The 12336-nt window shown below is 38.8% G+C and overlaps 1 protein-coding gene across 3 annotated transcripts in view; it reads right to left on the minus strand.

Annotated features, from left to right (window-relative positions):
- The window catches only part of mok (MOK protein kinase), a 103720-nt gene that overhangs the window by 85022 nt on the left and 6362 nt on the right, over positions 1–12336 (minus strand). For 2 of the 3 annotated variants that reach the window (XM_033026535.1, XM_033026534.1), the window contains exons 2-3: positions 7927–8041; positions 2184–2273 (exon numbers count right to left, since the gene is read on the minus strand). In XM_033026535.1, coding sequence (XP_032882426.1) covers positions 2184–2273; positions 7927–8041 — 205 coding nt within the window. Of the gene's footprint in view, positions 1–2183; positions 2274–7926; positions 8042–8248; positions 8419–12336 lie in introns of those variants that run through there. The other variant, XM_033026536.1, reaches the window with a different exon arrangement.

Genomic DNA, 12336 nt, shown 5'->3' on the forward strand with positions numbered 1-12336 from the left:
TCACCTGCTTAATATCGGCTTTAAACAAATAACTCATCATCATTGCTCTCCAATTTAAGATGGTTTGTTTCCATTTAAAATTCTTCTGGAAGCTGACTAGATTCAATTTTCTTTCCAATGAAAATATAAATTGGACACAGTAGAAATGTCCAAATTTAATTTGATCTGCACGGAACTGTCTGATACTATAATTGGCATAATTGTTCTGGGCTAAGAAGGAAAAATAAATAAATCAGTGATGGCTCCCATACTTAATATTTTAATTAATAATTAACATTAAGGGTGCATACAAGTTGAAATTAGGCGAGGATAGATTTGAATAAATGGTGATCACCTGCCTGCCCTCCCCTGAATAGCCATCTTCCTAGTGACATGTTTCATAATAAAAATTGGCTACTTTATAATGTATAATATGTGTGTTTTTACAATACTGGGTACAAAAAGAGTGACATCATACATAAAACTGAAGTTCACAAATAAATTATTTCAACATGATTCAGATTAATCAAAAACCCTCACAGCAGCAGTACATGACAGGGAGAGATAGTTCATGAAGTTTGAGAAAATTTGATTAATGAACAAAATTCCTTGCTTGTTCCTATGCATTTTTTTACACTTTATGTTTGGTGTCCACCATAACAACCGTTACATGAAATTTAGAAATTCATTATTTTCTAAAGCATGATAGCTGATTTCTTCACTTTTGCTGTTTTTCAACATACAAATGTGCTTTCTTGCTATAAACATGGAGTATGTGACCAAATGAGCAATATTACTTTATCTACTGAAACCTGTGTTACGCGCGTTACACAGTGTCCAAGGGTGGACACCAAAATGAAAGCAGCTCCTGTTTCTTCCAGCATTTCTTTTTTTGTCATTTCTTTCTCATATTTTGAATAAACGTTATGGAAGTAATTGTCCATATATAGTAGGAGACTGCAGGTACATAATTTGATGGAAATATAGCAACTGCAAAATTATACACGTGTGATGGTGGACACCAAAAATATTCACTAATTTTGGCATGCAGCTACTTTTACAGAATCTTGATATTAAGGTTACTTTCTTCTCATAATTTCATTATCTATTGAGTTCTTCAAACTAGAAAATGTTCAATCTCCTTGGAAAGTTCTTTGGACTTAATTTACCATTGTGGTGTAACGGTGGTTACTCAAAAATAGGGTGGACACCAAGAGTAACCACCGTTGTTACACTCTTTGAAATATGGCCATTCAGAGCACTTAATGCCAAACTCATCAAAAGCTTTGCTTATTCTTGTGAAACATGCATCTCTGCAAAGCAACAAACTTGAAAATGTTTTGAATTATAATGAAATTAATGCAGAAAGCACCTCTTTATTTCATTGTGTCAAAGCATGTCACATTTTTGGTGTGCTAAAAATTGATATTTTTGAGATATAAACTGGTTGAACCAGGGAATTAATTTAATACCTAACTTGATTTTTATCTCTACTACCTCTTGCACAATTGAGTAACAATCCCTGAAAAAATTAACTACTTGAAACAGTGGAGATATGACATTTTTAATGTTCTGTGCTAAAATCTCTCCAGTATTGTAAAAATACACATATGCCTTTGGGTGGAAGAGAGGGGAGAAAATGTCCACATAAATACTTTATTGGCATTGTAGAAACAGCAGAAGTCAACATTTTAATGATCTTCCAAAACAAAAGCTTGCATTTAAAATAAGATGTTATTTTGTGGAATAACACCCATGTACTATAGTTCTGAGCATGTAAGCAAGGGGGAGGTTCTGTTGGCTGTCAAGGTGAAATAATTAGAAAATTTGAATGCATATCCGAGCATAAACAATGTTAAAATATTGATGCCATGCTTAATGAAAATCCAATACATAATGCAGATTCAGAAGCTTTGTATTGTGAGGAAAAAAACAAATTGACTGAAGATATAAAAGCAGGCAAATCTATAACACGGTTCTATATTTAGGAAGGAATTGCAGATGCTGGTTTAAACCGAAGATAGACACAAAAAGCTGGAGTAACTCTGGAGAAAAGGAATAGGTAACATTTTGGGTCGAGACCATTCTTCAATCTTTTCTCCAGAGATGCTGCTTGACCCGCTGAGTTACTCCAGCTTTTTATGTCTAACACAGTTTTGTAAGTATGTTTAATTATAAAAATACAACAATGAAGCACAACTTACAATGCCACATCATGTAACTGAAGAATATTAGGATGCAAGCTCAGTCTGCGCATGGCTTGAATTTCACGTATGTTGTTCACTTCCTCCAAGCTAATTGCAAAAGGTGAACACAAAACAATGGTTATTTGGAAGACAGGTTCGGATATAATTTGAAAGCAGAAACTGTGTGGTTTATGAACATTTATTAACTTTCAAAATTCTAATAATTTCTATGACTAATTTTCTTGGATTTTTTTTAAATCAATAAAAATGGCTTAATTTGTCTGCAAAAATTCTTGAACTGTGTTTGTACTGGTTACATTTTACATGTCTGCTATACACTTATTATCCAATGATGTACTGGCAATTTTAAAACAGCTATTTTGCATATCTTAAATGAGAAACCATTTCTATGATGGTGTCAGGTGTTCATTCTCCAGCGAATGTTGATTTTTTAAATATGGCATTGGTCATTTTCCATTTTTAGAATGCATTATCCAATGAAAATATGCATCATCTAATGAATTGGACTACATTTCAGCGATTTTAACTAAGTTACATAGACCGACTAGATCTGAAGGGTCTCGACCCCAGAGATGCTGTCTACCCCAGCTTTTTGTGTCTACCAGATAAATCCACAGTCAAAGGGGCAAAGGATTTGTAGGTATTACAGATTGGAAATGGAAGTAAGGTTTTGGACATCTCAGCACAAGAAGCCACAACAATGTCTTCTTGAGATATGTTGCCATTCTCAAAACCTCAATTAACTGTAAGTTTAACCGTGAATTAACAAAAACATTATTTGCAATCAACTTTTCTCTGAGGCCTGACAGACAAAATTAGCTGACATAAAATGATACGGGTGGGGCAGTGGGAACTGTGACTCATCACTAATTCTGATTTTTAAATGAGTCAACTTAATTGCTGTTTAATTGTGGACATCTGGAGGCAAAGGGAGAAAGTTTGGATCATTGATCAATGTTATTGAAAAGATTCCATAAAACAAATTGATAGAACCAATACTAAATAGTGGGAAAACAATACAAAACCTATCATATGAATGGAACAGATAGTAAAACAGAGTTGCATTTTAATTTCACAGAGATCTTCATCAAAATAGAAAAGTGAGAAAACAAGATGCAGTAAGACTCCAATAATGCACCAACCCATTATTTAGCATTTAGATCACCATGCGCCTATTCTCATACTCTTTCGAAACTAACAGGTGCCTCTTTCCACACTTCTTAAACTACATATCAGAACTATGTTCCCAGGCTCCTTATAAACAAATCAGGACCCCTTCCTACATTCCTTAGAAACAAGACCCCATTCCCACATTCCTTAGAAACACACTAGGGTCCTATTCCCATGTTCCTATAGTAGGCTCCTATAACTTGTGAATTTATCATAAGGTTGTCAGATTATCTGAGTTTTACTATAGTTGAAGTTGTTGAGGGAGATGGATAGTGGAAACATCCATAATAGGGCAGGGCCAGGGTTGGTGTGGTAACATGCTGTTTACTAAGCTGTATAGTTGATAAATGAATTAAAACAATAAACAAAGGAGTTGTAAAAGTGTGAAATGCTGGTCAGAGCTGTTGAAAATAACTAAATCCAAACAAGAATGTTGGAAATGGCCAACAGATTAGGGTGTGTCTTGTGTTAATAATAGACAAATCATCTTATAGTTGAATATAAACACAAAGAACTGCAGATGCTGGTTTACAAAATAGACACAACGTGTTAGAGTAACTCCGCGGGTCAGGAAGCATTCCTGGAGAACCAAAGGGTCCCAACCCAAAAATAATCCATGTTCTCCAAAGATGCTGCCTAAAGCACTGAGTTACTCCAGCACATTGTATCACCTCACAGTTGAGCTAACCAGCTCTGATACAAAAATAAAATGTGAGTTACCTGAATTTGATATTGAGTCCTGAAGGCTGCACTTTATTTAGATAGAAGATTAGGTACTGTTCAACAATCTTACATCAGGCCTTATGGAGACAACGAGGGAGTCCACAGGCAGTTAGGCCAGAGAGTGGGAGTGTAATGGAGAATTAAGGCGATGATGAACTATAAACTCAAAGTCACCCCCACACTGAACAAGGATGTTTGCAAAGAGGTCATGCAATGAAGACAAAAAAAATAGCCATTGAGACGCAATAATGAATTAGGCAATTTTAATTAATCAGCTTTTCCATTGCGTTTCAGAACTGCTGCAAGTTCGTCGACCTGTAACATTAACTTTTCTCTCTTTCTTTGTAAATGCAGAATATTTCCAGTATTCTCTTTTATTTTGAATCTCCAGCAACTGCAATGTTCTGCATCAGTTCCAGCATGTTTTCTTTTCTCTTTTTATTTATATTCATCCAGACAGATTAGCCATATTGTGTGGGAAATCATGTCTCATGAATTTGATTGATTACGAGGTAAAGATACAAGGACAATCTTGTTTGTAGCTACAGCACAAGCACATAGACTCAGACAAACACACAACATATAAATTATACATTAGTTACACATAGATTCTGAAAGAGTGAAAAAAATTGTAGAAAGTAAGAGAGATTAGTGCAAAATACAACTAGAATGGATAAAGGAAAGCCAGTGGATGTGGTGTATCTGGACTTTCAAAAAGCCTTTGACAAGGTCCCACACAAGAGATTAGGGGGCAAAATTAGAGCACATGGTATTGACATGGATAGAGAACTGGTTGGCAAACAGGAAGCAAAGAGTAGGAATTAACGGGTCCTTTTCAGAATGGCAGGCAGTGACTAGTGGGGTGCCGCAAGGCTCAGTGCTGGGACCCCAGTTATTTACAATATATATTAACGATTTAGACGAAGGAATTAAATGTAACATCTCCAAGTTTGCAGATGACACAAAGCTGGGTAGCAGTGTGAGCTGCGAGGATGCCATGGGGCTGCAGGGTGACTTAGAAAGGTTGGATGAGTGGGCATGGCAGATGCAGTATAATGTGGATAAATGTGAGGTTATCCAATTTGCTGGCAAGAACAAGAAGGCAGATTATTATCTGAATGGTGTCAGATTAGGAAAAGGGGATATGCAACGAGACCTACGTAGGTGTTCTTGTACATCAGTCACTGAAAGTAAGCATGCAGGTACAGTAGTCAGTGAAGAAAACTAATGGCATGTTGGCCTTCATAGCGAGAGGATTTGAGTATAGGAGCAATGAGGTCCTATTGCAGTAGTACAAGGCCCTGATGAGACTGCACCTGGAGTATTTTGTGCAGTTTTGGTCTCCTAATTTGAGGAAGGACATTCTTACTATTGAGGGAGTGCAGTGTAGAATAACCAGGTTAAATCCCGGGATGGCGGGACTGACATATGATGAAAGAATAGATCGACTGGGCTCATATTCACTGGAATTTAGGATGAGAGGGGATCCTATAGAAACCTATCAAATTATTAAGGGATTGGACAGGCTAAATGTTCCCCATGTTGGGGTAGTCCAGAACCAGGGGTCACAGTTAAGAATAAGGGATTTAGGAATGTGATGGGGAAAAACTTTTTCATTTAGAGTGTTGTGAATCTGTGTAATTCTCTGCCACAGGAGGCAGTGGAGGCCAATTCACTGGATGTATTCAAGAGAGGGTTAGATATAGCTCTCAGGGCTAATGGAGTCAAGGGATATGGGGAGAAAGCAGGAACAGGGTATTGATTCTAGTTGATCAGTCATGATCATATTGAATGGTGGTGCTGGCTCGAAGGGCCGAATGGCCTACTTCTGCACCTATTTTCTATGTTTCTATGTAAGTCCACTGTAGCGTAGTGGTCCTAATTGTGTCATTGCAAAGTAAGGATTAGGGTTGTGCAGGTCAGTTCAAGAATCTGATGGTTGTGGCAAAGTAGCTATTCCTGAAGCTAATGGTGTGGGACTTCATGTCTCAGTACCTCCTGCCCGACATTAGCAGTTAATCCTTGATGATAGATGCCATCTTCTTGAGCGACGCCTCATGTAGATATTTAAATGGTGAGGAGGCCTGTGGCGGGATGGAGTGGGCTGGGTCCACCACTCTCTGCCTCTTGCATTCCCATGTGTTGGAATTGATGCACCAAGCTATGATGCAACCATTCAGGATACTTTCTGCAGTGCACAAGTGGAAGTTTCTTAGAGTATTCGGTAACATGCCAAATCTCTTTAAACTTCTAAGAAACCAGAGGCAATAGTGTGCCTTCTGTGTATTTACATCAATGTGCTGGGCCCAGGACAGGTCATCTGAAATGTTAACTTCCACGAATTTGAAGCTGTTAATATCAACGATTAACAATTTATCTGTGAATGTATTTGGCATGAATAGGAGATTTGCAGATGACACCAAAATTGTGGACAGGGAAGAAGTTTATTTAGAAAATCTAAGGATTTAGAAAAACTGGGAAAGTGGGCCAGGGATTGGCAGAAAAGTGTTGCAGCTTGGGAAGCTAAAGCAGGGCAGGACTTAACAATAGCCAGGCAATAGAGAGTGCTGTAGAACAAAGAGACCAAGGATATTTAGTTACCCGAAACACAGGTAGACATGGTGGTGAAGGCGACATTTAGCATGCTTGCATTCCCAATTAGGTCATTGGGTACAAGAGTTGGGACATCATGTTACAATGTACAAAACATTGGAAAGATCACACTTGGAATATTTTATGTAATTTTGGTTGCTGAGCTATAGAAAAGACATCATTAAACTGGAAAAGATGCAGAAAAGATTCATAATATTGTTACCGAAACCGGAAGGCTTGCGTTATAAAGAGAGATAGATAGACTAGAAAAAAAATCCCTGATGCATAGGAGACTGAGAGGTGATGTTATGAAGGTATTTAAAATTATGAGGGGCATAAATAAGGTGAATGGTTACAGTGATTTTTTTAATTTCCCCAGAGTAACACACTATAAAACTAGTGGGCATAGATTTAATGTTATCGGGAACAATTTTAAAGGACACCCAAGAGGCGACTTTTTCACATAGAATAGTGGGTTGGTGGAACAAGGTGCAAGAGGAAGTGGTAAAGGGTGGTACAATTATAACATTTGAAAGGCATTTGGACAGGTACATGGGTCGGAAATGTTTAGAGAAATAGGAGCCTAGAGACAAATGGTATGAACTCAAGTAGGTCACTTTGTGCTTGTTTTCGTGCTGCATAGCTTTATGACTCTTGTATAGAGGGCATTGATAGCACCTGTGTCACCTGGACAATATTGCTCTATCACATTCGTTTCCTCTGTTTTCTCCAAGCCCATCTGTTTTCTTACTTTTCCAATGGTGTAGTAATGAAGGACCATTGGCCTTTAGTTTGTTTCTTTTTCTACAGTTATCAGCAGACCCGCTGAATATCTCCAACATGTTTTGATTTTGTTTCTGTTTCTTTGCTTCTCACTTCTACTTTTTCCCTCAGCAGCACAGCAGTCCAAGTCAAGTAGTACAGGTAGATACATGCCACCATTTCTTGCACTCAACAGAAATTTAAAATAGCTGTTATATATGTAATCCCATTGTCACTACACAAATTATGCCTGTGATATAAAATGACAATAATTTTAAAATATACTGCTTATATTGTAAAAAATATACTATTATATTGTAAAAAATATACTTTAACTGATTATAATATCGCATAAAATATGTCTTTATGCAAAATAATGTTGATATAGATAAATGTACGTTCCAGGAAGACAGCATCAGGATTTAAAACCATTTTAATTTAACATAATTATCAACATTTGGCACACAGTAGGGCGAGATTGATTTGAATTTACCTTTCAATATACTGTTTCATCTTTTTACAGGCGTAGTAGGTCCCATTTTTTAAGCTTTGTGCCTTCCAGACTTCGGAAAATGTTCCCTCGCCTATCTTTGCTACCAGGCGATAGTCTTTAAAAATAAAAAAAAGTGATCGATTAAACAAAATGCTAGTTTACAACAAATGTGAGCCTTTTTACTTTTAATTTACACCAAGGTAATCAATGCCCACAGCCTGCCTGTTTAGCGCGCCCAGGTGTACACAAGATGGCAGCCGATGCCGAAGCAGCAGCGCCCGCATGCAAGTTATTCGCCTGCGATACACAAATGTCAGTTTACCATTCATCCTCGGCTCACGGATTAAAGAGTGAAATCATTTCTGGAACGATATCCTGTTTTTTAGTGTGCGCGGGAGTTCGAGAGGCGAGGGGAAGCTGAGGAGAGAGGGAGTGGGAGAACGCCGGCTGCTCGCTGCCATCTCCTCATCCCGTTGCCATGGAAACCGGGCAGGCCTAGGCCTGGGCGCGGGCACGACGGCCAGGTGTGGCCGAGCCGAGAGCGCGTACACTGTAGTCCGACAAACACCAGTATTAACCCTTGTGGTGGGGGGCATATTGATTTTAAAAAATTGAAAGCCTTCGACCAAAATGTTGTGTGGCTGATGTTCTGTGGACTTAGAGCAAAGTGCGGCCGAAACTCCAACCGTCAGGAGTCCTCTGTGTGAGTCAAGTAATCACTGACTTCGGCACCCTTGGCAACAGCGGTCTTCTCTAAAAATCATGCACACCAGGCCCATTCAAAGGGTAGGATTACTGTACGACCACACATCAATGGTTTTAACGCCAAACCAAGCTGTTTCACTCAATTGTAACGTCTAACTTTGCAATGATTTGAACATCGTTGTGAAAGCAATGCCCAACCTACAACCTTCAGATTAAACATCAAAGTAGCAATGTTACAACATTTTGAGATTTTAAAAATCTAGTCTGTAATTTATCCCATCAGATAAAGCATAAAAAGAAGTTTAATTTGACACCTAATTCATTTTCATATATTCAGTATTAAAAAAGTTATGGCCATTTTCATACTCGGAAATTAGCATCTTGTTCCCTATTGATTTTCCATTGACTTAACACAAAAGTTGTGATCAAGGACAGTGAAATGGTCATAACTTTATTAAAAATTAAGAGAACTGAAAGAAAATTTCAGTTATTATAGATAGAAGCATTCTGAAACAAATATTAAACAATCTTACTTGGATGACCTGAAATTAAAACATATAATTAGTTAGTTACCCAATTGTAGCTAATTATAAAAACTCAATTACTAGATCTAAACATCTATCCATTTCTTAAGAAAAGATTAACATTTTTAAATAGCCTAAGTGTCCAAAGAACATTCACACAAGAATTCACAATAAAACATGATTTTTAAATCTCATTGACATTAATTTATAGGCCAAATGGAAGGGATTTAGTGTTCAATTGCTGTAAATTAATGGCCATTTAAATCAGCTTGCAAGTGGGATTTTCTCGAATGCGCTGGTTTAGAACGCTGCCATTGCGGTGGATTGAAGCCCATATGCGGCATGAAAAACACTGCGGGATTGAATGGGCCCCCAAGTCACGTATTCGCAACTTAAAATTTTGAATAAAGGGATCTTAAGAAGCCCTTTTTAATGTAAAAATAAACAACCTACCTTGCCTTATCCCCTACATGAGATCCGTCCCGTTGTCGGTGTTCGCGGCTTTAGGGGATGATTTTTAATCTACTATAGTAATTAAATAATCCAATTTAGTTTAAAAATACCTGCAGCAAACAAATTTCGCCGCGATTTTTCATCAGCAACTAAGTAGGCTGAATAACATCGATTTCAACAGCCTAGAGAAAATCGCGTTTTAAACCCGCCCCTCTCTCAAAGGCGCCAAAGTCGCGCACACAGGCAGCGGCAGAACTGCAGCGCCGCTGAAGGTAAGTTTTGCAACATACCTAGGTCTTCTCTAAAAATCATGCACACCAGGCCCATTCAAAGGGTAGGATTACTGTACGACCACACATCAATGGTTTTAACGCCAAACCAAGCTGTTTCACTCAATTGTAACGTCTAACTTTGCAATGATTTGAACATCGTTGTGAAAGCAATGCCCAGCCTACAACCTTCAGATTAAACATCAAAGGTAGGATTTTGTGGTACTTCTCTCGTTATTTATACCATATAACCTTCTTCTGTACTTTCGCCTGCAACTGAAGGAGATGCAACACCTGTTCCTATACTTCCTTTCTCGACTCCGTCCAAGGATCCCGAGAGTCGTTTCAGGTGAGACAGAGGTTCACTTGCACCTCCTCCAACCTCTGTTCTAAGTGTGGACTCCTGTATATCAGAGAGACCAAGTGTAGGCTTAGTGATCGTTTCACTGACCACCTCCGCTCAGTCCGCCTAAACCTACCTGATCTCCCGGTTGCTCAACACTTTAATCCCCCCACCCATTCCCACACTGACCTTTCTGTCCTGGGCCTCCTCCACTGTATGAGTCAGGCCCAGCGCAAATTGGAGGAACGGCACCTCATATTTCGCTTGTGCAGCTTACACCCCCCCAGTGGAATGAATATTGATTTCTCAACTTCAAGTAACCCTTGCTTTCACTCTCTCTTCGTCCCTTCCCCTACCCCGGTTCTCCGACTAGTTTCACATTCCTCCTGATTAATTTTACTGATTGTATGCCTCATTGTCACCTTCCTCTCAGCCAACCATTCTACACTTCCTTGATCATCGTCTGCTGTGATCTGTTGTTTTCACACCTTACACTTCCAGATCCCTAGTCTCCCTACTCTCAGTCTCAACCCGGAACGGCACCCATTCCTTCCCTCCAGAGATGCTGCCTGTCCCACTGAGATACTCTAGCATTATGTGACTTGCTTCATCATAACCTTCCTTTCTGTTTATCACCTCTTCAAAATGTGCTTTATTGTCGTTACCTGTGGACTACTTGTTTTTTTTTCCTCTCACTTTCTCTGCTTAAAGAGTGACAAAACATTAGATTGGCAAAATGGGAATATTCCTAATGGTGAATCCTAGAAGCTCAGTTGAAACTGTAGGCCCAATAGCACAGAAACAGGCCCTTTGGCCCACAATGTCCATGCCAACTATTATGCCAATGTACTAATCGTAGCGGCCTGCATCTGGTCTATATCCCTACATTCCATGCCTTTTTTATGTGCCTGTCTAGATGCCTCTTAAATGATACTATCATATTGTATTTTCTTCCACCATTTCCCTTGGCAGTATGTTCCGGGCATCTCCATTGGGGGAAAAAACTTGCCTTTAAATCTCCTTTAAACTTTTTCCCTCCCACCTTAAAGTTATGTCCACTCGTATCTAACATTTCCATTCTCGAAAAAAAGACTTTATGTCTCTTCATCAAGTCAACCCCCAGTCTCCAATGCTTTTGCACACTAACATCTCTCTGTATATCAATGCTCCAAAGAGTCCTGCCATTTACTGTTGATTTGCTCCTGCATTTGACCATTCACCTGTCCTAATTAAACTCCATCTACCATTTCTTTGCCTTCATTTCCAACTGGTTTATATCCTGTTGTATCCTTTACCAATTTTGTAGAAACAAAGAACTGCAGCTGCTGGTTAATACACAAAAGGACACAAAGTGCTGGAGTAATTCAGTGGGTCAGACAGGATCGCTGGAGAACATGCACACCTTCAGACTGATGAAGGTTCTCAACCCGAAACGCCACCTATCCATGTTCTCCAGACATGCAGCCTCCTGACCTGCTCCAGCACGTTGTGTCCTTTAATAATCTTCCTCACTGTCTACAACCCTATCAATCTGTATGTCATCTTCAAACTTACTAATCAGCTCATCTACATTTTCATCCAAATTACTTATATACACCACAAACGAGGTCCCAGCACTGATCTTTGTGGAATACCACTGGTCATAGGCCTCCACTCAGAATAACACTTGCCTACCACTACCCTTTGCCTTCTAAGGCCAACCCAATTTTGAATCCAATCTACAAAGTCTCCATAGATCCCATGTACCCTAAACTTCAGTAACATACTACAATGAGGGACCTGGTTGAAGGTTTTACTAAAATCTGTATACAGCATTTACTACCCGATCAATCATCCTTGTCACCTCTTCAAAAAGACTCAATCAGGTTTGTATTGTTTGGGAATTTGATACTTCCACCGGGAATGTCGACATGTTGCAAGCTTCAAGTTTAGTTTCGAGATACAGCATGGAAACATATCTTTTGGCCCACCAAGTCCAGTCTCACCAATCACATAAGTTCTATGTTATCCCATTTAAGCATCCACTCCTTACACATTAGAGGATGCTTTCAACAAGATTATTGTTCCAAGCTTCAAGTGAATGAAAGAAGCAAAACAGTAAAGTTCCCAAAACTAG

This window comes from Amblyraja radiata, chromosome 9 (genome assembly GCF_010909765.2).
Source record: "Amblyraja radiata isolate CabotCenter1 chromosome 9, sAmbRad1.1.pri, whole genome shotgun sequence".
NCBI classification, from domain to species: domain Eukaryota; kingdom Metazoa; phylum Chordata; class Chondrichthyes; order Rajiformes; family Rajidae; genus Amblyraja; species Amblyraja radiata.